At 43.0% G+C, this 26239-nt stretch overlaps 1 protein-coding gene across 3 annotated transcripts; it reads left to right on the plus strand.

The window, feature by feature from the left end:
• Positions 1-1335: 1335 nt before the first annotated feature.
• COQ2 (coenzyme Q2, polyprenyltransferase) lies at positions 1336-22524 on the plus strand. 3 transcript variants are annotated; one of them, XM_023637806.2, is made up of 9 exons: positions 1349-1635; positions 7714-7880; positions 10953-11074; positions 12654-12739; positions 14809-14942; positions 17456-17644; positions 19476-19538; positions 21277-21356; positions 21886-22524. In XM_023637806.2, exons 1-8 carry the CDS (start codon positions 1383-1385, stop codon positions 21331-21333), a joined length of 1071 nt encoding a protein of 356 aa, XP_023493574.1. In that variant the 5' UTR covers positions 1349-1382; the 3' UTR covers positions 21334-21356; positions 21886-22524. The 3 variants fall into 3 exon arrangements, with proteins under 3 accessions (XP_023493573.1, XP_023493578.1, XP_023493574.1); XM_023637805.2 differs by lacking the exons at positions 21277-21356; positions 21886-22524 and having other exon boundaries at positions 1336-1635; positions 19476-20174; XM_023637810.2 differs by lacking the exons at positions 14809-14942; positions 21277-21356; positions 21886-22524 and having other exon boundaries at positions 1348-1635; positions 12654-12756; positions 19476-20174.
• Positions 22525-26239: the final 3715 nt, after the last annotated feature.

The following is a 26239-nucleotide window of genomic DNA, read 5'->3' on the forward strand; positions in this document are numbered from 1 at the left end:
TAATCAATCACACCTACGTAATGAAGCCTCCATGAAAATCCAGAAGGACAGGGTTCAGAGGCTTTAGGGTTGGTGAACAGGTGGAGGTGCGGGGAGAGTGGTGCATGCCCAGGGAGGGCATGGAAGCTGCATGCCCCTTCCCACATACCTTGCCCTATTTATTTCTTCTATTGGGCTGTTCCTCAGTTATGTCCTTTTATAATAAACCAGTACTCCAGTAAATAAAATGTTTTCCTGAATTCTGTTAGCTGTTCTAGCAAATTAACGGAGGAAGGCCCCTTGGGAACCTCCCATCTATAGTGCATCTCTAGCTGGCACATCAGAACCACACTAACAACTGGACTTTGCGGTTGGTTTTTGAAGTTGGGGAGGGGCAGTCTTGTGGAACTGAGCCCCTAACCTGTGGGATCTGATGCTATCTCCAGATAAATGCTGCCAGAATGGAGTTAGGTATAGGACACCTAGATGGTGTCCCAGAATTGTTTGATGTGTGGAAAACTCTCATCTCTGGTGTCAGAAGTGAAGTAGTGCTGTAGCAGAGTATCGAGAGTAAACACATACAAGAGCAAGTGTGCTTTCTTCTTTACAAATACGTAGTAAAATTTCCCGTGCCTTGATCCTGCTGTCTGCAATTGGTGAACAAGTTACCAGCTAGTTTTGTAGAATCATCAAGGACCACTCCCTCACCACCACCATTGGAGACTCAAGATATCACAGAATCACTGTTTTAAGTGTTTTTTAAAGACTAACCCAATTCCCCAGAACACTACAAACCAGATGAGTGACTCGCCACGGTCACTCATTAAGTGGTTAAGGGACTAATACATGTAAAGTGCCGGGCACACAGCGCAGTCCAGGACTTGGCTATGGTTAAGCGCGCCCATCTGTCCTAGCTGCAGGCTCTCAGCATCCCACACGCCCGCCGCCTCTCGATTATTCAACTCCTTTAACGGCCTGTCAAATTTTAAGTTTTCACTTGTGTAAGGAACGCCCCTTAACTCTGAGTACAGTTTTAATTTACATTCCTGGGTTCGACTCCTTGGTGCTTTTTAGCTTTAAAAAGGAAACACCTGCCTGCAAAACAATATTTTGGGCTTAGGCTTTTCACTCTTTTTTGCACAACTGTTCTGCACTCAACTTTTTCGTTTATTGAGAAAGCTGATAATAGGAATTCATTTTACGCGAACTATCGCGAGGACGCCGTTGCACTGTAAAGCGACCACAATACTCCCCGGGTCACGATACTGAAAGCCTCCGGCCACGCCGCCGCCGGACCTGGTGGGCGGGATCAGACGTCCCGCTGACGTCACTGCACACGCCTGCGGCACCTGACGCTCGGGGATGACGTCAGGCCCGCGCTAGGGCATGCCCTCCGAAGCGCCATGCTGGGCGCGGGCGGCGCGGGGCTGGCGAGGGGCCTGAGGGCCGTGAGGCAAGCGTGGCTGCGGGGCTCGCGCGGGCGGTCAGTGGTTCTGGCGCGCGCAGCGGGGCCTCCCGGCACTGGGGACTCGCGGCGCTGGGCCGGGCTGGGGCCGGGCGGGCGTGGGCTCAGCCTGTCGGCCGCGGCGGTCGTGGAGGCGGCGCCCCGCCCTGTGCAGCCCTACCTGAGGCTCATGCGGCTGGACAAGCCAATCGGTGAGTGCGGGCGGGCGGGATGGAAGGGAAAGTCCGACAATCAGGGCTCGGCTGCGACGCGCGGGGACCCTCGAGACACCAGACCGGGCATCTCCGGGGTCACCCTCTGTATTTCACACCCCTCTAAATCCTAAGCGCCCGAGGCCGGCCCAGATTCGCTCATTCCACAGTCATGGTTTAGATAGTGCGTCGAGCGGAAATTCCGTGCTCGTGTCTCTGCACTTGCAGAGATTTACGGTATTGAAGCACTTCCATATTCATTATGTTTGATCCTTCCCATAATTCTGTAACGCTCCCAAAGCAAAGAATTAAGACCGTAAAGACGCCGAGGGTCTTCCGCAGAGCCAGACCAGATGAACCTAGTGTGTTTTTTAAAGTTTTTTTTCCCCCCCTTTTTCTCCCCAAAGCGCCCCGGTACATAGTTGAATATTTTTAGTTGTGCGTCCTTCTACTTGCGGCATGTGGGATGCTGCCTCAGCATGGCTTGATCAGCGGTGCCATGTCCACGCCCAGGATCCAAACCGGTGAAACCTTGGGCCGCCAAAGCAGAGCGAGCAACTTAAGGACTTGGGCACCGGCGGGACCCCGCAACCTAGTGTTTTGATGCTGAGTTCCAGTTCTTTGCCCTGCACAACTCGTGCCACGAAGATTTAATTCGATTGAATGCACGGTACAGCGCTGATGGACTGCCTGTCAGCTCACCATCGTCTCCTAAGGGAGGATTTCCCTGACCTTCCGCATTTAAGAGAATACCTATTGCCTCACTCGCTCTTTATCTTCCATTTTTCTCCATTGTGCTCACCCCTAATGATCTGATGCATTTTTTGGTCAATAAATTCCAATATGAGCTCCACATATATGGGGACTTTTCTATCTAGTGCCTAAAACAGAGCCTCGCAGTAGTGTTATGAACTTGTAAATTCCTACAACATCGCCTGGCCTTAGGGAGAGAAAGAACTCTGCAAACTCCCTGTTTTGGAGGAACTCCCGGTCTGCTTGAAAAAGAGACTGTTGGGTAAGCTAGGACAGTATGGGATCAAATGTAAGTGCTATAGGTGGCGAGTGCTGCAGGAAAAAGAGTAATTACTGTGGATCCCCATTGCTAGAAAAAGGTTCAAGAACAAATTGAACCTCAAACAACAGGTGGATTTTGCAGAGGAAGGAAGAGAACTTGATTGGTGGGGGAGATATTTTTGCAAAGACCCAAGGGTGGAGTGTTGGGACATTAAGGGTCTAAGGTGATGTGGAACTCCAGGTCGGTGTAGAAAACAGTGAGTCGAGGCTGGATAAGAGCTGGACTGAAGAGTGGACAGTGGGGAGGGAGGAGTAGAGACTGAACTCCAGTTAACCTGGATGATGGCGTTTGCCATCGCAGCGCATGGAGGTGCATTCAAATACCAGGATATGTTCCCTCCACCTTTGCCCAGCGAAGGCCCCAAATGAGACCTTGTTTTTGGTGTTCTGGGTTTAGACACTACCTATTTGGGATCAGAGCACTGAGAGATATAACAATCAGCAGTTAAAGTTTAAAAGCAAGTTAAATGATAGGCACAGACCTGCCACCATGACCCCTTGCATTTTGGGGCCAGATACAAGTTGATAGGCATAAATGTCTCAGCCCAGTTCTAATCTGAAAGCTAATTATAATTCTGTTCTTGGGATCTGTGTCATGGTGCTGCAGTGTAGGCTTACAGGCATCTAAGATGGATCAGTAGCTGCTATTATTCCCGTTTCTGTAAATCTCTGGCTTCCCCCTTAGTGGCTAGACCACCCCACCACACGGTGAGAGGCTACTGAGGGGTTACGAGTAAAGCTCTGCAGCCGGAGTCTCCGCTCTGCCCATTTGAGGGACCTTGGTTAAGTTACTAGACCTCTCTGGGCCTTTGTTTCTCATCTATAAAATGAAGATCCTAATAATACTGACTTTATATTGTTGTCATGAGAATTCATTAATATATGTCAAGTCCTTAGAACAGTGCCTGATGTAATAAGTGCTCAAGAATGTTAGCTGTTATTACTTGAGAAGTGGGAATTGGAGAAGATCAGGTTAGTAATTATGTATGTTGGGGCCAGCCCCGTGGCTGAGTGGTTAAGTTCGTGCACTCCGCTGCAGCGGCCCAGGGTTTTGCTGGTTCGGATCCTGGGCGCCGACGTGGCACTGCTCATCAAGCTGTGCTGAGGTGGCGTCCAACATGCCACAGCTAGAGGGACCCACAGGTAAGAATATACAACTATGTATCGGGGGGCTTTGGGGAGAAAAAGGAAAAATAAAATCTTAAAAAAGTAATAATAATAATTATGTATGTTAAGATACCAGCCTGCATGCTTTGGTTCTAAATAAGGTGATGATTGCAGGATTTTTCAGACAATTTATTAATAATACTGTGTTACTATTCATTCAGCATTATTTTGAGCCCCTACTGTATGTCAGGAACAATATATTGACAGTAGTAGAATTCCAGGTTTGATATTTCTTTTTTTTTTTTTTTGAGGAAGGTTAGCCCTGAGCTAACTACTGCCAATCCCCCTCTTTTTTGCTGAGGAGTCCTTGCCCTGGGCTAACATCCATGCTCATCTTCCTCTACTTTATATGTGGGATGCCTACTACAGCATGGCGTGCCAAGTGGTGCCGTGTCCACACCCTGGATCCGAACCGGCATACCCCAGGCTGCCAGGAAGTGGAACATGCGAACTTAACCGCTATGCCACGGGGCCAGCCCCTCTTTTTTTTTTTTATTTTAAAGATTTTATTTTTCCTTTTTCTCTCAAAGGCCCCCGGTACATAGTTGTGTATTTTTAGTTGTGGGTCCTTCCAGTTGTGTCATGTGGGATGCTGCCTCAGCATGGCTTGATGAGCAATGCTGTGTCTGCACCCAGGATTCGAACTGGCGAAACCCTGGGCTGCTGAAGCAGAGCGCACAAACTTAACCACTCTGCCACGGGGCAGGCCCCTAATATTTCTTTTCTTTTTTTAAAAAAATTATTTTATTTTTTTTTTGAGGAAGATTAGCCTTGAGCTAATATCTGCTGCCAACCCTCCTCTTTTTCTGAGGAAGATTGGCCCTGAGTTAACACGTGTGCCCATTTTCCTCTACTTTGTATGTGGGACGCCTGTCACAGCATGGCTTGATGAGTGGTGCTAGGTCCACGCCTGGGATCTGAACTGGCAAACCCCAGGCCACTGAAGCAAAGCATGTGAACTTAACGGCTGTGCCACTGGGCTGGCCCTGATATTTTTTGATTTATATTCTTTTGTGGGGTAATTTTATGTTCATAGTTTTATTTTGTTGAAAGTTGATCAGTTATTTTCATAACCAAAGTGGGTTTCATTGTTTTTCAGAATGGATTACTTCTTTCAACCAGGTCACAAACTACTACATTATTTTAGGAAGTTTCAGCAGGTGGCAGTCTTTCCACTAAATTGGTGGTGTAATTTTTGTTTTATTGCATCTGTGGGTGATTATGTTGTCTTAAAAATAACGTATAATTAGCCAGTGAATCTTAGACTCACTTTCCGCAGGTTTGTTGGTCTGTCCATCACCTCTCAGAACTTGCTTATTTTGTTTCATCTCCCAGAAAGTTTTTCCTTGTTCTACAGTAAATGTTTCTTTCCGAAACCTATTTGTATCCTCGCCACCTCTGCCTCTTTCTTCACAGAAGAGAACTTAGTGAAAGTGTCATAGGGAAGAAAGAAAAAAATGTTACTGAGAATCAGGAGGGCCAAAGCACCAGAAGAACTTAAGCCCCCGTAGAGATTTCGATATGCAGAGTGATAGCACTGGCCTTAGGACACGGTGGACTGGAGCCAGAGCACCTGGGTTTGAGTTGCAGCTCTGCCACTTTTTGCCTGTGTGGCCTCAGGCAAATTACTTCTCTCTGCGTCAGTTTCTGTACTTGTTAATACAAGGTATAATATACCTTTTATTATACACGGTATAATAAAATTAGTGCCTGTCTCCTAGGTTTCTTGTGAGAGTTGTGTTATGTACCAGCACCTAGTGCATAGGAAGCACTGTGTATTTGTTGTTATTGTTTTCATCATCACCCTCATCTTTAATCCTAACAACTCTGAGAGGTAGATAGCTTTCCCCTCATTGATAGATGAGGAAGATTGAGCCCTTGAGGAAGTTTAATATGCTTTAGTGTCTGGCATCATTCCACTTACTAGTGGCAGACCTGGAACTGGAAGTCTGACTTTCCCCTTCGCTGCGGGAACCCTCTCCATCTCTAGAGGCGCCCCTCAGACTCCTCCTACCTGTGAGTGTGGTACCTGTATACAGGCTTGAAGGAAGTTTTGCTCCTGACACACAGTGGTATAGGTAGTTACACGTTTTTCTCTCTAGAATTCTCTTTTAATGGAACCTTCAGTTCTGATGGCACCAGACAGTGACGCCTGTGAAGTGGTGTTTTCTTTTCTTTTAGGGCAGGATTGTGCTCCTCTGTCCCCCTGAGCTGTAGTTGTAGGTCCAGGGAAAATGAAGTAGTTAAACCCATCCTGTTTTACTTAGCCTCTCCATGCATCTGTTTCCTCATGTGTAAAATAGGAATAATACTAGTGTGTGTTGAGGATTAAGTGAGTTTATACGTGTAAAGCATTCGGAACACTGCCTGACGTTTCACGAGCGTTCAGTGAGTGTTAGCTGTTGTTGTTACTGTTTTGGATGGGATGCAGTGAATCTGGGTCTCTGGGACAGCCTGCATTCAGGTCTGGACTGCCCCCTTCTCGTTTTCAGCCTCTCCTTGCCTTTTCTGCTGTGTGGGTTACACTCCATTTGGGAAAGCCTCCCTGAACCCTCCCCACTCCCTTTCCGGTTAGCTGGGTGACACTGCATTATGCCTTTATAGGACCTGGTACTTGCCCTCTTGCCAAATTGATGTATTTTATTGTTATTGTTTGTTTAACTGTGTTTCTTCCTGTTCATTTTTAAGCTGTATAGGCAGAAACCAGCCTCTCCTAGTCACCATTGTGTTCCCAGTTCCTAGCACAGCCCTGGCACAAAGTACGTGCTTTATAAATATTTAATGAACCTTAAACATGATTATAAGGACTTTGTCATTTGACCATTTTTGTACTGGATCTGATCTTTCTTTAGCCACATGTCCTTTTTCTCTTATTTTGCTAAAGAAAGCTCCGAATTTATCTAATAGACTCTATATCCAAACATTTCTGGAAAGACTTTCTTTTGAAAGTGGAATATCTACTAAAGTTCGCGTGTGAAGTCTCCTGTTTGTCCAGTCTATTTGGTTTTAGCTTCATTTCATCTAGTTTATGAGCTAAGTATCAAGAACTAGCCCCGTTTGTGCATGTAGCTGCAAAATATTAATATAGGTCAGTATCCTCCCTCCCTCAAGCCCATTAACAACAGTAAAGGAAGTTGTATTAGCTTTTTTTGAGTAGGCAGTACATGCACTTGATAAAAAATTCGGAAGGTACAAGGCTGTAGAGTGAAAACAGAGTCTGCCACCGCTGTCTCCCAGCCACCTCCTTCCCCTTCCCAGAGGCAGCTATTAGCAGTGTATCCAGTGTATCCCTCCTGACGTGGTCTGTGAACGTCCCAACATTCAGATGTCAGTGTTTTTTTATATATGTGTAAATGTGCATATATACACACACGTGTATATATATGGTCAGAATTTTCAGCTTGTCCTCCATCCAGGTTGGACCGTTCTGTAACCTCATCAGAAGCACACGAGTTCTGACTCCCCGGGGTGTGTTGTCAGACTTTGCGTTTTGCCAATCTCATAGGTGAAAAATGTTATCTCAATGTAATTTTAAGTGTATTTCTCAAAGTTGAGTATCTTTTCATGTGTGTAAGAGCCATTTGTAGTTCTTTTTCTGTGACCTCCTATTATGTTTTTGTCCATTTTTCAATTGGACTATTGATCTCTTCAGTTTCTAGGAACCCTACATGTTAGGGAGACTAGTCCTTTGTAATATGAGTTGAAATTTATTTTTCTGGTTTTGTCATGTGTTTTTGACTTTGTGTTACTTCTTTGGGATGTGGTGTTAAAAAACAAATGAAGACGGTTAACTAGCTTGAATTTGTCCCTTTTTTGTCTTTTTTTTTTTTTGCTTAGGAACCTGGCTGCTGTATCTGCCATGTACCTGGAGCATTGGTTTGGCCGCTGAACCAGGTTGTTTTCCAGATTGGTACATGTTATCCCTCTTTGGCACTGGGGCTGTTCTGATGCGTGGAGCCGGCTGCACCATTAATGACATGTGGGACCGGGACTACGATAAAAAGGTAGTTTGATCCTGGAAAGGAACAGAGGGGCTTCTCTCAATTCTGCAGAGTAATGTGGTGGCATCATTTCTGAAGGCCACATAAAGCAGCGTGGTCATTTAGCGTCCTCACTGAAATCCAGCGTCAGAGGTGCGGGATCAGGTGCATAGCTGGTGTTGCAGAGTGCCGTGTCCTTCGTTTCGCAACCAAGAGCGGCCATGGGGACAAGGTGTGTCCTTCATTTGTACAAAATAAATTTGAATTGAAAAGGCTGGGGCTGAGGATGTTAGGAGTGAAGGTGAAAAATCCATCCTAAACTTTAGGTGTCCAAAAGACCTGTCATCCATTCCTTTGAGATATATATTGGAGCCCTAACTATTGTTATGTAAATCAAATCTTAATTTAAATGAACCAACGCAGCCCCATTAACATTTGCTATAGTTATTTCTTTAGAAACATAATTTTATTTTTCTCTCCTTAGAAAAAAGATACATGTTTATTCTGAAAAATTCAGGCAGTACAGAAATAGAAAGTTCAGGGTCCGGCCCGGTGGCACAGTGGTTAAGTTCACATGTTCCGCTTCTTGGCGGCCTGGGGTTCGCTGGTTCGGATCCTGGGTGCAGACATGGCGCCGCTTGGCATGCCATGCTGTGGTAGGCATCCTATGTATAAAGGAGTCTTCCTCAGCAAAAAGAGGAGGATTGGCAGTAGTTAGCTCAGGGCTAATCTTCCTCAAAAAAAAAAAAAAAAGAACAAGTTCTCCTTATGCCCTCCCCAAACCCCAGAGAGAACTTCAGTTTACAGTTTACATCATATTCCTCTGGATTATTTTCTATGCATATTCTAATGCAGTGTATAATTTTTTTATTTTTATTTTTTTTGTGAGCAAGATTATCACTGAGCTAACATCTGTACCAATCTTCCTCTATTTTGTATGTGGGATGCCACCACAGCATGGCTTGGTAAGTGATGTGTAGGTCCATGCCCAGGATTTGAACTGGCAAACCCCAGGCCACCAAAGTGGAGCACGTAAACTTAGCCACTGCGCCACCAGTAAGCCCTCTATAATTATTTTTTTGTACCTCAACAAACATTAGGATACGTTAATGGCTCAGGGTTTTGCTTAATATGTTAGATGGTAAGTAAATTGCTAATACATTAAATGATGTCAGTTGCTCTTAGGATATATTGATTAAGTGTGTTTAGTTGATGTGTATAATCTATCAGCCATGTGATAAACATTAGGTCCATAAACATTGAAATAATCTCAATGCACAGCTATTAACAATTTGGTTTTGTAAGCTGTGAGTGTTCTGATTTCATAAAAACCACATAGAATATGTTTCGATCACTATGTGACATCATTTTTAGTCTTTTGATGGAGTGCTTGTTTATTGTCAGCTTTCAAATTTAGCTAGTTTCATATCACTGTGCTGAAGAGGCAGTGTGACCTTGTGGTTAGAGTGTGGTCAGTGGGACTAGACTGACTGTACTACCTAGTGGCTGTGACTTTGCAAAGTTACTTAGCGTCTCTGCCTCAGTTTCCTAAAACTTAGAAATGGCAGGAATTTCTGAGGGTTGTTAGAAGGATTCAGTGATGTGATGCCTGTATAGCTCTTAGAATGGTGGCACTTTGGAAACATGCAAATACCAGCTGGAATAATCACAATATCCTGAAACAAATATAGGAACATAAGTATTTTTTCCAGTTGAAACTATAGGGACCAAATCAGGGAGAAAAGGTCCAGTTCCAGCACTCTAACTAAGATGAGTCATTATAGTTTTTGGCAGACCTTTTTATTGCATGGTGAAGCATGCTATGAATTGGGTCAGCAAATTTTTTTTTGTAAAGGACTAGATAGTTAATATTTTAGGGTTTGTGGGCCATACCATCTTTGTTGCAACTACTCAACTCTGTTGGAGTGTGAAAGCAGTCTTAAGCAATAGGTAGACAAATGGATATGGCTCTGTTTCAATAAAACTTTGTTTATGGACACTGAAATTTAAATTTCCTGTTATTTTCATGTGTCACAATACGTTACTCTTTTTTAAACTTATTTTCAACCATCTAAGAAGTACAAACCATTCTTAGCTCATGGGCTGTACCAGATCAGGCAGGAGGCTGGATTTGGCCCACAGACCATAGCTTGCTAACCCTTGGTATAAAGTGTAGAAAAATATGTTATATTAAAAATAGATAGCATTTATTGTATGCTTATCTGCTTCAGACACTGCATTCGCTGTATAAAGTAGGTGCTATTATTACCTCTTCCTCTCTCTCTTTTTCCTTTAACAAGTAAGTACCCTAAGTCCGAGAGAGGTTATGTAATTTGCCAAAATTCACACAGCCAGTAAGTAATGGAATTGGATTCAAATCCTGGGTTCTTTGGTCCCAGATCCTGAGTTCTTCTAGCAATGTTGAACATTTTGGTTATGTTCTTTATTTGTGGTTAAGTTTAGAATAATCACGTTTCATGATCTCTTGGAAGGAAAAGAAAAATTAATATATGTTATTTGTCCACATGAACAATTTGTCTATTTATATTCTTACAGTGAGTTTGCCCTTTATATTTGGGTAGAGTTCATGTAAGATTACAAACCCATTCCTAAATAGCTGGTGAAAGCACTCCCACTTGCACACCCGTATAATCTGTCTTTGTTCACATCTGATTTCTGAGTGTAGTGCTTCCCACACTCAAAATATCCATGTGATATCACCCTTATCCAACATCCACTGCAATTTCCTCTTTCCTGGGGATCCTCATTATTGTCCCTCTTTTCTCTATAGAAATTGAACATACACTTGCTACACTAGGTAGCTAAATCGCTAGATAAGGAAGTTGCTTTATTTTGTTTATTTGGAGATGAGGATGGGAGATGGACATAAAGCAGAATGAGTAGTGAGAATTTGTAATCTTTTCAAAGCTATTTTAAATACGGAGTTTTGATTCTTGGCAGTACTTCCAATGTTGATGTCACCTTTTATTCATATATCTGCCGTAGTGCCTACCATGGGCCAGACTCTTGATTAAAAGTTTAAATGAATGATGGAGCCATCTCATGAAGCTAAGGGATCTGTTTTTATGTGTTAAGGTTACAAGAACAGCCAATCGCCCTATCGCTGCTGGAGACATTTCAACTTTTCGATCGTTTGTTTTTCTCGGAGGTCAGCTGACCTTGGCGCTGGGCGTTCTTCTGTGTCTGAATTACTACAGGTATAGTAAATGTGTTTTTCATAATTGTGTGTAAAATGTCTCCTTCGGAAGGGAGGTAGTAGGAATAAAATAAAATTGAAATATCTTTATCCCAAAGTTGTTTATTGGCTACCTATGGAGCATCTAAGGTGGCAAGTATGAACGAGCCACCACACGTTGTAAGATCAAGATGGCTTTCCGCCAAAGGAATGGAGAGATCAGCTTTTAGTTTATTCTGAACCACCTTCAGTATCTGCAGTACATGTTCCCGAAGGGACGCAGGCACTTCCATGGGTTTTCTAGATGCATGCATGGGTGTGTGATGTATACACCCATCTGTATAACTTTATTTATCCTGACAGTATGGCTGGAGTAGATGGAAGCAGAAGTGATTATACTCATTTTGCATAAATAGGAACCAGGTTTCTCCCAGAGTCATATTCCTAATTAATGACAGAAGAAAAAAGTGGAAGAACGCATTCCTGAATCTCTTAAACAGTGACAAAATTAAACTTCTGTGCTTCAGATGGCTGCTTACAAAGTGCTTCAATAAGATAAAAAAGAGGAGGAGGTCAGCAAATAAGCGTGACTTTATAGCAGTTAGGCTTAATTGTATATCTTGCCCTGCAAGCGTCAGTCCCGTGAACACACTTGGGGAGGTGGTTCCCGGAGGGGCGGTGTTAGGTGAGTTTTGAGGTACCCAAGCACGTCTTATGTTATCCTCCTTGTGTAGGCGCTTGGGGACCTTATCCTCTTCTAGAGAAATAACACCCCTTTGTGCGTGTAGGGAGGGAATCTTGACTCTAATTTTCTGTTAGGAAGTCTCATTGCTAGCTGTCTTGATGTTGGTTTTTTTTGTTTGTTTGTTTGTTTGAGGAAGATTAGCCCTGAGCTAACTATTGCCAATCCTCCTCTTTTTCCTGAGGAAGCCTGGCCCTGAGCTAACATCCATGCCCATCTTCCTCCACTTTATATGTGGGACCCTTACTACAGTATGGCATGCCAAGCAGTGGCATATCTGCACCCGGGATCCGCACTGGTGAACCCTGGGCCGCCAAGAAGCGGAACGTGCCAACTTAACCGCTCTGCCACCGGGCTGACCCCTGTCTTGATATTTGAAAAGAAAATTAGGAGAGGCAGTAGTGTGTGGCGGCTGACAGGTTGGACACTCGAGCCAGGCTGCCTTAGGTTTGAATCCCGGCCCTGCGCCTGACTAGCTGCGTGGCAGTTGGCAGATTACTTCATCTCTTTGTGCTTTAATTTCGTCATCTGCAAAACACAAGTAGAATAAAACTACCTGCCTCTGAGGGCTGTGGTGAAGATGATAATGAGTTAACTTATGTAAGGTAGTTGGAACGGTGCCTGATACACGAAAGCCTACGTATGTGAGCTGTTGTTATTTGGCCTGGTGGTTTTGTAACACTTTAGATATTTTCTAATTATCTTTTATCCTAATCAATGTCCAGGAAGAGAATTTTACATAACAAAAACTGTAATTTAAGATAAATCATTTTCTAATTAGTATTGCTACTGTTGTCTCATTTAGCGATTTCTAAGAGATGGTGATGTTAATCTTTCTAATGGTTTTTCTTGGTTTCAGTGTAGCTCTGGGAGCAGCATCCCTACTGCTCGTCATCACCTACCCGCTGATGAAAAGAGTTACATACTGGCCTCAGTTAGCCTTGGGTGAGCTTGAAATAACTGTAAGAATTTCCTTCAATATCCTCAAACTGTACTTTTATATATAATATCATACATATGTATATAATGTGGCAGAGAAAGTGTCAAGTCAGTTATGACATTTTCTTATTATAAAGGAGGGCAGTTAGCCATTTTTATTGTCTAAGAAATCTCGCTTATTTATTTATTTGAGGAAGATTAGCCCTGAGCTAACATCTGCCACCAATCCTCCTCTTTTTGCTGAGGAAGACTGGCCCTGAGCTAACATCTGTGCCCATCTTCCTCCACTTTATATGTGGGATACCCACCACAGCATGGCGTGCCAAGCGGTACCATGTCCGCACCTGGGATCCGAACTGGCAAACCTGGGGCCACCGAAGCAGAACGTGCGCACTTAACCACTGCGCCACTGGGCCGGCCCCTCACATATTTATTAAGATTATCGTCATTATTTTCTGAAATGTTCTTTTAAAAATCTAGGTATATCACAAAGAAAAAAGTTAGCTGCCCTGACCCTGCCTTCACCTGGATGCCCTGAAGCCCTGCGAGATGGCAGTAGAAAGCATTCGCCACAGGAGAACAGGGGTTAGAGAATACAGTCACTCAGACAGAGCCCTTTCTGTGGAGCCTTCCTTGGGCCTCCCGGGAAAAAATTAGTCCATCTCTCCTCTGGGCTCCCGTCGCTCTCTGCCGTGGGATGGGATGTGGCGCTTACTCATGTCAAGAGCATTAATTCAACAAGATGTGGAGGGCCTCTCTGTCGCCATTAATAAACCGTCTGCCTACAAAGCACAGCATCCTTCACATATGGGTGGCCCGGCATCTAACATAGCACTTGGTACGTTGCTATGTACCAATAAATAATTTGTTAATAGAGAGGAAGATAGACAGCTGGGTAAGTCAAAATCTATTGGAAAAATGTCCACTCCTAGTTGTTTCTGTTCTACTCCTAGAATAATCCTAGAACTATTCTAGTTCTTTGAACTATTTTTTCAGTAAATAAAAGAAGAACCAAAAGAGACTCCAAGAAATTGATGCGAGCCTGACTTGTGGGACAGTTGTGGTGGAATGTTTATCTTTTTCCAAAGTCCTCTCGTTCAATGTTTTGTTTCTTTTCATTATTAAAAAAATAGAACATTATAGTCTCAACTGATCTGGGAATCTTTTGGTAAAAGGAAGATAAGCATTTCCTATCTGTAAGATAATATTAAGAAAGCTGGTATATTTACTTCAAATATTTATTGAACCCCTGACTTTTACTTTGTGCCGGGAATCCCACCAGGTACGAGGAAAATGAAAATGGCTAAAACACTTGCACCACCTTGAAGGAGCTAGAGGAGACAGCAGGAGAGCAGGTCATTGCAGTGCAGTGTATTGCCACGCGTGGGTGCTGTGGGACCACAACGGAAGGCACTTCCTCAGTTGAGGAGTGGAAGTAGGCAATGTAGGAGGAGAAAAGGGGTTTCTAAGAAAGGGCGTTGGGGACCCATTGAGTTTGAGGGAGCTGAGGGGCCTGCAGGTGGAGTGTCCAGCAGGCAGGTCAGCATCTGGTCTGAAGCTTAGAGAGTGATGAGGCTTGTGCATAGAGATTTAGGGTTGTCAGCATGCAGATGTCTGTTCACAGTTCTTAGAGAGGATGGGCTTATAGGATAAATAGTGTTCCCGTCTGTACTGCTGTTTCTGTGGCTTGTCAGGAGGTCAGGTGGTGATGGGTTTGACTCAGATAGGTCGAGGTGCAGACCCCAGCAGCTACTGGGTGTTGGCCCTGCCGGGCACCGCACTAGGTAGGATCCGTGTTCTGAAACCTGTTTATCCGGGGAGTATTATTCTTTCTATTAGCTGTGTTATTTTATTGTTAATTGACTTCTCTGAGCCTGTTTTCCTTTTTTGTAAAATGTAGCTAATAACTACCACCGAGAGTTGGGAGAATGTAAGGAAGAAGCATTGTAGAAAATAGTGCACACAGAGCCCAGTGGTCCATAGCAAGCACCTGCCCCACGCTGATGCCCTCTCCTGCCTGCGGGCGTTCTGGACTTTGTTTAGACTCTCCCTCTCCTTCTGTTCACTGATTGCAGGGTTGGCTTTTAACTGGGGAGCGTTACTCGGATGGTCTGCTGTCAAGGGCTCCTGTGATCCGTCTGTTTGCCTGCCTCTTTATTTTTCTGGAATTATGTGGACTCTAATATATGATACTATCTATGCCCATCAGGTAAAGAAATGATAATCTTTTTTTCTTAACTTTGGTTTAGTAGTTGTTGTTGCTTAAGAACTTTAAGAACCAAATTGAAATGAAAGTGTTGTTTTCTAAAAAGAAAAACACTTCTGTGGCGCCAACAGGATATTTTTCTTTCTTGTGTATGTGTATTTACCAAAGAGATCAACTCATTTATTTAATTTTCAAGCATTTAAATAGTATTTACTATACGCCAGACACTATTTTAAATACCTTGCAACTAATTGAATCCTCCTAACTATCTGTAAGGAAGGTACTTTGATTATCCTCACTTTACAGGTGAAGTGGTGTGTGGAGAGTAACTTGTCCCTGTCACACGGTTAGTGGTGACAGAGCTGGGACTCAAACCCAGACGGTCTTCAGAGTCTGTGCTCTTAACTGCGACCCTCTGCTACCCCTCTGTGGAGGCCTCTAAATCACTGTACCAGGCAGCTTTTTTACCTATTTTTTGTCATTGTCTCTTTAACACTGCAGAATAGTCCATTGACTTACTATGCCATAATTTTTTTTAAAGTGAACAGCTTGTCTATTTTGGTCATTTAAGTTCTGAGTTTTTGCGATTATAAATAATATGTTTTAATCACTAATGTCTTTATGAATATGAGTTTTTTGGGTAAATTTTTAGGAGTGGTATTACTTAGTTAAAGGATATAAATGTGTTTATAGCTTTTGATGTTGCCTTTTTCATAAGTTTAATAAAAATCTTTTTTTGCTTTTCTGGGTTTATGTTCTTAATTTTCCTTTTACATTTAGAACTTTAAAAAAAGATTTTTCTCAGTATTTTACTGAAATATGACTATGTATTCTCAACCATTTACTTAAAGAATATGTCCTGATTTAGTGAACTTTTTTTTTTTTTTTTTTTTTTGGTGAGGAAGATTGGCCCTGAGTTAATGTCTGTTGCCAATCTTCCTCTTTTGCTTGGGGAAGATTGTCCTTGAGCTAACATCTGTGCCAGTCCTCCTCTATTTTGTATGTGGGATGCCGCCATAGCATGGCTTGATAAGTGGTGTGTCTCTCCATGCCCGGGGTCCGAACCTGCAAACCCCAGGCTGCCAAAGCAGAGTGCGTGAACTTAGCCATATACCAGCGGGCCAGCCCCTGATTTAGTGAAATTTTTTCCTAATATTTCTTTCTGGATTTCCTTCTGCTTTCTTTCGTTAACCTTTTTCCCCTACTCCATTTGTATTATGAAAATGTTTGCCGGATCTGATTTCCTGAAGTGAAACTTGACTGACAGTTTAGAAGAGATGCCTATACTTTTTACAGCAATGGCTGGAACCAGTGGTCAGGATAACTGTACTCCAGTTAGATTAACTTCTTCAGTAAAACACCACTGACACTTCAGTAAAGTACTGACTGACACTTTCGTGGTAACATAGTTAAAGACACTGTTTGCACCCTGAAGGTGGTGCAGTGTGAAAGGAAAAACAGGCACTAACCCCACACTCCGTATTATGTGGATTTGGGACCCTAAACGATAGCTTCTCAGAAGCTTTCTGCCTGCAAGTGGATGCAGAGTTCAGCGTGCAGCCTCTGATATCACACAACCATCATTACAACAGTGTGTGGAAATGCTTACAGATACAGTTGCTGGAGGAGAGCAGTCAGCTAGATGTGAGTGTCTCATCCAGACCCAGCTCTACTTAAACAGAAGGGATCGGATGGGAGAGGCAAGGAATAAATTGAGCTAAAAGTGAAATGTGAGTGGATATGGTTAGGTGGCAAGTGAGCATTTTTCTGCATCTGTTATTTTAGCAAGATTGAAACTAAAATGTGCAGGAAATTGTTGAGTTTGAGAACTCCGAGGTAAGGAGGAGCTATGTAAAGAATTAGATTGAGTTTTACTTCTAATGTAGTAAAAGCAAAGTTGAAAGTCATTACAGGGTTATAAGAAATAGCATGACGTGTATAAATAGAGCTGGGAGAGCATTTTAGCAGTAGCATTCAACTTTGATTTGGTCTGCGCATTGACTATGGATCAACCTGTGTTTCTGAGTTACTGTCATCTTTCACAGCTTATCACACAGATATGCTGTAGCTGCATGTTCTTGAAAAGACAGTTTCTTCTGGAATTAGTGGTGATGGCTGCACAACCTTGCAAATATACTAAAACTACTGAATTGTACACTTCAAAATGGTGAATTTTGAGGCCAGCCCTGTGGCTGAGTGGTTGGGTTCACGCGCTCCACTTCAGCGGCCCAGGGTTTCTCTGGTTCGGATCCTGGGCGAGGACATGGCGCTGCTCGTCAGGCCATGCATACCACAACCAGAGGCACTCACAACTAGGATATACAACTATGTACTGGGGGGCTTTGGGGAGAAGAAGAAGAAGAAGAAAAAAAAGATTGGCAAAAGTTGTTAGCTCAGGTGCCAATCTTTAAAAAAAAGAAAGAAAATACATGCTAAAAACGCGTTTAAAAAAAAAAAGTGAGTTTTCTGGTATGTTGATAAAAACCAGACAATCTGTTATTACTTTCTGATGTTAGGATAAGAAGGATGATGCTCTGATTGGCCTTAAGTCCACCGCACTGTGGTTCCGCGAAGACACCAAGCAGTGGCTCAGTGGCTTCAGTGTGGCTATGGTGGGGGCGCTGAGCCTGGTGGGAGTGAGCAGTGAGCAGACCGCGCCCTACTACGCTGCTCTGGCCGCCGTGGGAGCCCATCTGGCTCGCCAGGTTTGACTTTTTTCTTACTGTTTTCTCTTATTTTTCCTTGGTATAAATTATAGAAATTATTTAAAAGAAATGACCTCTGTATTCACCAAGCAAGGTACTTCTAGAAACAAGCAACTTCTTGGCTTGTACTTCCTTAAATGCCCCCTCCCTTGCCCCAACTTGTCATATAAAAAACCTTGCTGTATTTTAGCGAAATAATCTAAAACTAAATCTGATTTTCCTAGAATTACTTCTGATTTATGTCTGGAGACATTTCAACAGTGTGTGAAGGTTGTGTTTGAGTTGAATTACTGTAAAGGAAACTGGTCATCACAACCGTATTTTTAAAATGTGGGCTTCCAGTGAGCATTCTAGCAAACAAACCATTCCTAGGTGTGGATCCCACTGGCCCTCAGACAGGAAATGCTAACATGTCAGAATTCTGCCCAGAAAGGAGGAAACTGTCATTTCGGGATATTCACCCAGCATCCTAGCCCCAAGAAGTTTATATTGTGAATCCACATTGTTGAGTTTTGTAAAATGAATGAACTAAATCTAGTTTTAATTCAGTGGGTTGCTTGTAAACGGACTGTATCGTTGCATCAGTGTTAGTGTTATTTTCTTTGAACGGCATCAGAAGGATGTTAGTGAGCCTGTATTTAGATGATCTGTTTCATACAGGTTATTGCAGGTTACTTATCAGTGTAAGCAAGACTTGCATAACGTGGATGAAGGAAATTAAAACCTGATGTCCATAAAGTAAGCCACCTGCTGTAGCACCTTGACTGTCTTCCTCACTAGGAACGCGGAAAGATGGCATCTGCTGATTCTCCACATTTCACTGCTTTCCTCTTCAGAATTTCTGAGCACCTCCTTTTGGTTGTGACTCTGCTCCATGGGGGTTGTCATCATCAGTTGATTGGTCAGGATAATGGACGTTTAGTGGTATTTAAGCACCTGGATATTAGCAGAGGAAGGCAAAAATTATGAGGACAATCACAAACATCAATATTTGGAACCCATTTTATATTCTAAATTGCATTTGTGGTCCTCTGTCTGGTCCTTGACACCATATTTTAAGATGGACATAGCCTTCTAGTATATGAAGAGAAGGCAGATCACGATGATTTTGCATCTACAGGCCACGTTATAAAGAATAGTTGGGAAAATGAGTGATGCTGATGCTCGAGCCTGGAGAAGAGCAAGATGGGGACCTGAGACTTTCTCGATGGCTTTGCAGGGCAGCCGTGGGGAAAAAGCAGCATGTTTGTTCCAGGTCGCCAGCAGCAGGTCTAGGGCACCAGATCCTGTCTCTGTGTGAGGTTGGGAGGGAGATTACGTGTGTGGGGCTGTGTTGGTTATCATAAATAAACTGGGGAGGGGTCACTGCTGGCGGTTAGTGGGTGAGGGCCAGGGATATTAAATATCCTTCGATGCCCTAGACAGCCCTGCACAACAGAGAGTTGTCCTGCCCAAATGTGACTTGTTCTCCTGTTGGGATACCTTGCTCCAAAGAGTGAAGCTAGACCGGAGGGTCGGAGTTGTAGGGAGCAGATTTTGGATAGTCGGTGTGAGGAAGAGCTTTCTAAAGAGAACTGCAGATAGCTCGTGTTGCCTCAGAGCGTTCCTGCAGCCCTCGAGTGGGAGTTCTCAGGGCGCAGCTTAGATGATTCCCAGTGAGAGAGGTGGTCGATTTTTCTACAGTGGGAAACAGTTTGGGGGACATTAAGGGCTTCTATTGCTTAAAATTCTGTAACAAAGTGCTGTTGTCCTCTGTGTATCGATGTGTTTATTTGTGATGCCCAAAAGTCCGTGCTGAGTACTAGTGCCGCCTTGTGTTCTTCTCTTACAGATTTACACTCTAGACATCCACAGACCGGAGGACTGCTGGGATAAATTTACCTCCAACCGAACAGTAGGACTAATAATTTTTTTAGGGATTGTCCTTGGGAATCTTTGGAAACAAAAGAAGACAGATGAAACGAAGAAAAAAATAGATTATGTAATAGAAAATTAGCAAATGAAGTTCATGTAGGAATTTTTTAAACAAACTTTTACAAAATACTCTCAGGTCTTGTAAATACGTAATTAGATTTGAATAATCAATCTTACAATGTGTTAAAGAATTAAGAACCAGAAGATGAAGACAGAGCGTATTTGCCTGGATTTTAGTTCAAGTATTTACTAGCAAAATTCTTCCCCTGTCACAGAAACCAGGGACTCTTCAGGATTTGAGATGACCTTGAGTATTGAAGTTGAGGCACTCTTCTGCTCACTATCATTCTCATCTGCACTTTTGGAAATTGTCTGACTTTGGGCACTTTGGAGGAAACCTGGCCGATGTGTATCTCTTCTAAATGAATGTCCCTGCAGGAAAATGCACTCTCTTTTTTGGGGGAAAAGAAAAGCTGCTACGGAAAGTTGGCGTTTATTGTTCTTTATTGTGACCTTTACTCACTGCCAAAAGCTGTAATTCAGGAAACCATTTTGTTTCTTATATTTTAGGAGAATTTAAATAAGTAAATAAAAATTTTTACCTACTATGCTCATACATACTGCTGTTGTTGCCCACCCTGACGTGTATTTGGGAGGCCTCTCTGTGCAGCCCTGTGACCAGAGTGGGCTGGCAGGCAGTCCTCGGGGACTATTTTAATTTCTATTTCTTTTTTATCTTATCTGATTGTAATTTATAGGATAGTGGCACACTGGTTAAAGTGTACTAACTATTTCTTCCCTTGCCTCCTTCAGAGTATTCTCAACACAGCAGCCAGAGTGATTTTCTTAAAGCCTCTGTAGGGTCATGTCCTTCCCCTGCTCAGAACTCTGTAGGGTCTTCCCACGTCACTCAGTACGGACTAAAAGTCCTGTCACCTGCTGGGCGCTCCATGGTCTGGCTTTGTCTGTGACGCCTCCTCACACCCCTCCAGCCCGCTGGCGGCCTCTCCGCTTCTCCCAGGCTGGGTGGATTGCCCAGAGTGCTCGCCTGGAATCGTGTCTCAGTCCTGCCCTGCAGCCCTTTTCCTACATGTCTCCTTCTCAGAGAGGCTTCTCCCAGCCACTGTTTGTAAACTTCTGTGCAGATGCTACCTACACTTCTATCTCCTTGCTCTTTGTTGTTTTTTTCTCTTCAGCACTTATCGCTATCAACCTAAAATATATTTTGCTCAATTTAAGTGACTCACGGACAGTGGGGTGGAGGAGAGGCAGTCACTTGTTGTGTGGGTTGTAGACAGCAGTAAACGCTAAATTGCAAAATGATAACGATGGCAGTGATGCAGCTGACAGAGTACTTAACAGCTGCCAGGCACTGATATATCAGCACAGGAAAATGTGTTTAACTCTTGATTCAACAAAGACTCAGCAACCGAGTGAGTGTTTAGACTAGGGCAATGGTGGCAGCTGTAATTCTCTGCTGTAGCAGCAACGAGTTGAAGGGGAGAAGCAGTAGAAACGTTGTGTCCTACTTTAGGGGTGTCTGATTGGCTTCTGTTTATCTAATTCTGACACTGCACCACGATAGATAAAATTTAAGGCTATGTTGATTTTTGTTTTCTTACAAGTATCACCCTGTATTTTAAAATCTTAACCCAGTAGCACGGATTCCACTTAGAGTGTATGCAATGTATTTCAATTTTATTTTGTTTTCCTGATAGTTGATGAAAGTTATGGAACAAATCTCAATATCAATAAAACTCCTGCAGCCATTGTGATAAATGGGGACAGGAGAATATAGGTAAGAGTTCATAGATTTTCTTCCTCTCAAAAAGCTGCTTAAACTTAATTATGTTAATTCCTTTTTATTTCTTCCTTGTCCCACGTAGAAAGGCTGAAAAAGTAGTATAAATGGGTAAGAGGCAGATAGGGGAGGAAAAGAGATGAGGTAGACTATTAGCCTCTGAAATCATGGACTTAGAAACAGTTCAGGGCTGGAGAGTCACGCAGCCGTCATCGTGTAGACTCAGGCGGTGTGTCTCGCGCTCGCATCAAGGGGCCCTGTAACCTCAGATAGGTGAAATTAGCAGTCTTGTCTTAGGAAACCCGCTTGATGGAGAGGACCCTTGCCCTGGTTTCCTGCTACAGAGTTACTGTGAGGTTGTAAGGAGAAAGCAGGTGAAAAGACTAGAATAGTTATGTAGTATAAGTTTATGGTGGGGGTGGAGGTGGGTGGGAGCCACAGGTAATCTGGCTGCAGAGTCTGAGAATTGCATCACTGCCTCTCCCTCTTCCTGGACTTCCTTTAAATTCCTCTGTGCCTCTTCCAGATTGTAAAGGCCTCCACCATCAGGCCGCACCCTACTGTTTCCTCCAGGTCAACATACACTCTCGCCCTTCGGCTGATCCCTTCACCTCCGGAGGCCACACTCATCAGTCTCCCTCTGCCGTCACAACTGTCCTCCTGGCAGCTGGTACAGTGGCGAGGGCCTGGCTTTCAGAGCAGACAGGCCTGCATGCGAATCCCGTTAGCAGCTGGGAGACCTCGGGCAGTGAACCGCCCTCAGCTGCCAAACCCAGGCTCCTGTGAACAGTCACCAGAGTTGGCTTATTAAAGCCCGCTAGGGGATGAATTGTGTTGCCCCAAATTCATATATTGAAGTCCTAACCCCCAGTTACTCAGAGTGTACCCGTATTTGGAGATAAGATCTTTGAAGAGTTGATTAAGTTAAAATGAGGTCATTAGGATGGGCCCTAATCCATTATGACTGGGGTCCTTATAAGAGGAAATCTGGACAAAGAGACACCGACACTTGCACACTCAGATGGCTGTGTGAACGCACCGGGAGGAAACAGCTGTCTGCAAGCCAAGGAGAGGCCTGAGAAGAAACCTAGCCTGCCAACACCTTGATCTCAGACTTCTGGCCTCCAGAACTACAAATAGAAATAAAAGTAAATTTGTGTTTTTAGGCCGTTGGGTGTGTGGTATTTCATCGTGGCAGTCCTAGCAAACGCACGAAGCCCTAACACTGCGCCTGGCACAGAAAGGGCACTACAAGTTCAGTTCACTAGAAGGCCCTCCCGTTTCCACTCCCTTTCCTGTCCACGTTTTTGTCCTAAAGCACAAGTTTTAGCCCTCCTAGTGTCCACAATGGTGGTAGGCTGAACAAAATCCTCCAGAGATGTCCCTGTCCTCAGCAGAGCCGTCAATATGTTACCTCACGTGAGGGGGCTTTGCAGATGCGATTGAGATGGGAGAGTACCCCAGTTTATCCAGGTGGGCACAATGGAATCACAAGGGTCTTTATAAAAGGGAGGCAAGGTCAAAGTCAGTAGTGGGAGACGTGATGACAATGAAGCAGGAAGCTAGAGGGATGGAAAGGAGTCACGAGCCAAGGAACGCGGGTGGTTTCAGAAGCTGAAAAAGAAGAGGGCACAGATTCTCTCCTGAGAGGCTGTAGAAGGAGCCAGCCCTGCTGACACCTTGACTTCAGCCCTGTGAAACTTGAGTTTGGACGTCTGACCTCCAGAATTGTAAGTCGTAAATTTGTGTTGTTGTAAGCCGCTAAATTTGTGATAATTTGTTATGGCAGCAATAAGTAAGCTAAAAACTATTCGAGCTCTGATTGACCTGGCTTCTGAACTGCCAGGGCGCTCGGTTAGTGCCAGTGGAGCAGTTGCTAAGAGGACAAGTCCTGGAGAGTTTGCCTTGGTTGGAATTGCCACTTTAGCACCTGCCGATTGGATGGTCTTGGGCCAGTTACCTGCTTTCTGTGGTTCAGGTTCTCATATGGGGCTAATAACGGTACCCTTCTCATGGATTTAAAAATCATCTGTCTCCATCTACTAGAGTACAGGTTCCATGATAACTAGGACTGTTTTATTCACCAGAATAGCCCCAGTACGTCACTGTAGCATTCAATAAATATTTGCCATTTATCTTCTATCAGCTAGCTAACATTTGAGTACTTGCCAGACCTGGTGTTACGTGCAACCGTCCATTAGAAATTATTAATGCCATTCAACAACGTGTGAAAAAACAATGTGACATCATAACAAAAATAGAGATTTTCATGTACACATGATTAAAACTGTAGAAATATATATAATGAAGAGTAAAGAAACAAAGACAAAGATATGTCCTGGGTGATAGGTTATTATAATATTGCTTTATAATAAAATTAGATGGGTACTGTCCTATATTTCATGTTTTAAGCTAATCTATGAATATAACCTTTAGCTCTTCCATTATTTTTACTTTTTAATATTTGCATTTAAAAAGCAGACTTCAGGGGCTGGCCCGGTGGCATAGTGGTTAAGCTCGTATGCTCCACTTTGGAGACCCAGGGTTCGCTGGTTTGGATCCCAGGCATGGACCTACACACTACTTGACATGCTGTGGCAGGCTCAGGGCTAATCTTCCTCAAAATAAAAAATAAAACTAAAAATATATACTTCAAGATAACCTATGTGTAGCCCCTACAAAAACAAAGGAAAGAAGATTACTATTAGTATTTTAATGGTATTTCCAAAATGAAGGATAGACTTGAGTAGTAAAGGGAAACGTGTACCTGCAGCCTCGGACTTCCGTGTCCCTTTAAGTGATAATCCTTGCCCACATCTGATAAAGAATTACAGTTCCAAGAAAGAAAGTAAACCCCAACAGAGCACCAAGGTTGAGTGCTACCAGTCAGTCACATTGTAAAACAGTCATATCCCCATCTGACTAAGGAGCCAACATAGTTCCTTAATGAGGTCCAAAGGCCGCCCGTCATGCTGGGCAGTGAGTCACCACATGTTGCTCAGGATCGGAAACGTGTCCAGGAATAGCAATGGCACCTTGATAGTCCTCAGGAAAAATTGATAAAGGGCATGAATAAAAAGTTGCCAAGCTTTCTTTTCTCCTATCTTTTAAAAATAATATTTGCTGCATTCTTATATCCAAACACAAAAGTAACATGTACATTGTGGGAAGTCTAGAAATACAGAAAAGCACAAAGGGAAAATAAATTCATTGTAACATTATTATTCAGAAAGATGCACTATTAGCAGACTGATCATCTTCTGGACTTTTAATAGGCATATAAACACTTTTAATAAAATTAGAGCCACACTCTACTGCTTTCACTTAATATTTTCCCATGTCTTTAAATCTTCTTTCAAAATATGTGTTTGTTGGCAGCATAGATTTTCATTAGATACATGTACTATTATCTATTTAATCCTATTATTGAATACATAGGGTTTCTGCTTTTTTTCCTCCTTCACAAACACTAGTGCTCTGAATAGATTCATATCTTTGGGCACATCTCTGTTATTTCCACAGGATAAGTTCCTAGAGGCAGAATGTCTGTGTGCACATTTCCGGGGATTGGATGGTGGGGGGAGAGGATGGGACCTGGTGGTGTGCACATTTTTAAGGTTTTGCATACATTTTCTCACGTTGCCTCCAGAAAGGTCTATATTGTTACCCTCAGCACGTGAGGGGCTCTTTCCTCAGACTCTGGCCAACGCTGACGTAATTTTCTAACCCTTGCCAATTACATAGGCAAAAACAGCACATTGTTCCACTCACATTTCTGTGATTACTAGTGTAGTTGAGTATTTTTCAAAATGTTTATAGAACATTTGTATTTCTTCTGTGTGAATTGCCTGCATGTCTTACCCACTTGGCTATTGCTCTTGTTAATACATGCTGCCTTGTTGATCACATTCCCCAAATCTGATGTTTGACATACTTAGACTGTTCTCATTTTATACGATTATCATTTTGTTAATAGTTATAAGATTTTCCATTTTGTGCTTTAGACAGAACTGTCTCTTCCATGGAGAAGGTAACGTGTCGAACATATTTGTAGTTCTTCTCATTCATGTGTTCTATTCAGTGAATCATCAAACATTTTTGAGCATCTCCTATGTCCCAGGCGTGGGTTATTTGCTGCAGACACAGAGATGAATTAGATAGTTTCTATTGTCAGAAAGCTCACGATCTGGTACATAGAGCTGTGCTGTCCAACACGTGGCCACTGGCCAAGCGAAGTGGTTAAGCATTTGAAATGTGGCTTGTCTGAATTGAGACGTTCTGTAAGTGTAAAATATGCACTAGATTCCGGAGACATAGTATGAAAACATGCAAAATATCTCGCAAAATAGTAATGTGTTTATTGATTTCAAGCTGAAATCATATTTTTGGTGTGAGCCAAATACAATATACTATTAATACCAATTTTACCTGTTTCTTTTTTTTTAAAGATTTTATTTATTTCCTTTTTATCCCCAAAGCCCCCCAGTACATAGTTGTATATTTTTAGTTGTGGGTTCCTTCTAGTTGTGGTACGTGGGAGGCCGCCTCAGCATGGCTTGATGAGCGGTGCCATGTCCGCGCCCAGGATCCAAACTGGCGAAACCCTGGGTCGACGAAGCAGAGCATATGAACTTAACCACTCAGCCACCGGGCGAGCCCCTCTTTTTAGTTTTTTAATATGGCTACTAGGAAATTTTAAATTGCATTAGTGGCTAACATTATATTTCTGATATATAGCAACACACTATATGAGATTATTGATATTCAAAAGGTTTGACCTATAAAAATTACATAAACTCAGAGCTTTAGTTTCTTTATTTGCTAAACATGAGGAATAAAATTTAACTTCCTTTGATTGGTGTGAGGCAAAACAGATAAAT

Source organism: Equus caballus, chromosome 3, assembly GCF_041296265.1.
Source record: "Equus caballus isolate H_3958 breed thoroughbred chromosome 3, TB-T2T, whole genome shotgun sequence".
Taxonomy (NCBI): domain Eukaryota; kingdom Metazoa; phylum Chordata; class Mammalia; order Perissodactyla; family Equidae; genus Equus; species Equus caballus.

Coding starts and splice junctions, on each gene's coding strand:
- COQ2 (XM_023637805.2), top strand. CDS start 1,383: ATGCTGGGCGCGGGCGGCGCGGGGCTGGCGAGGGGCCTGAGGGCCGTG. Junction 7,881..10,952: donor ACCGGGACTACGATAAAAAG/GTAGTTTGATCC, acceptor TTATGTGTTAAG/GTTACAAGAACAGCCAATCG. Junction 14,943..17,455: donor ATACTATCTATGCCCATCAG/GTAAAGAAATGA, acceptor TTCTGATGTTAG/GATAAGAAGGATGATGCTCT.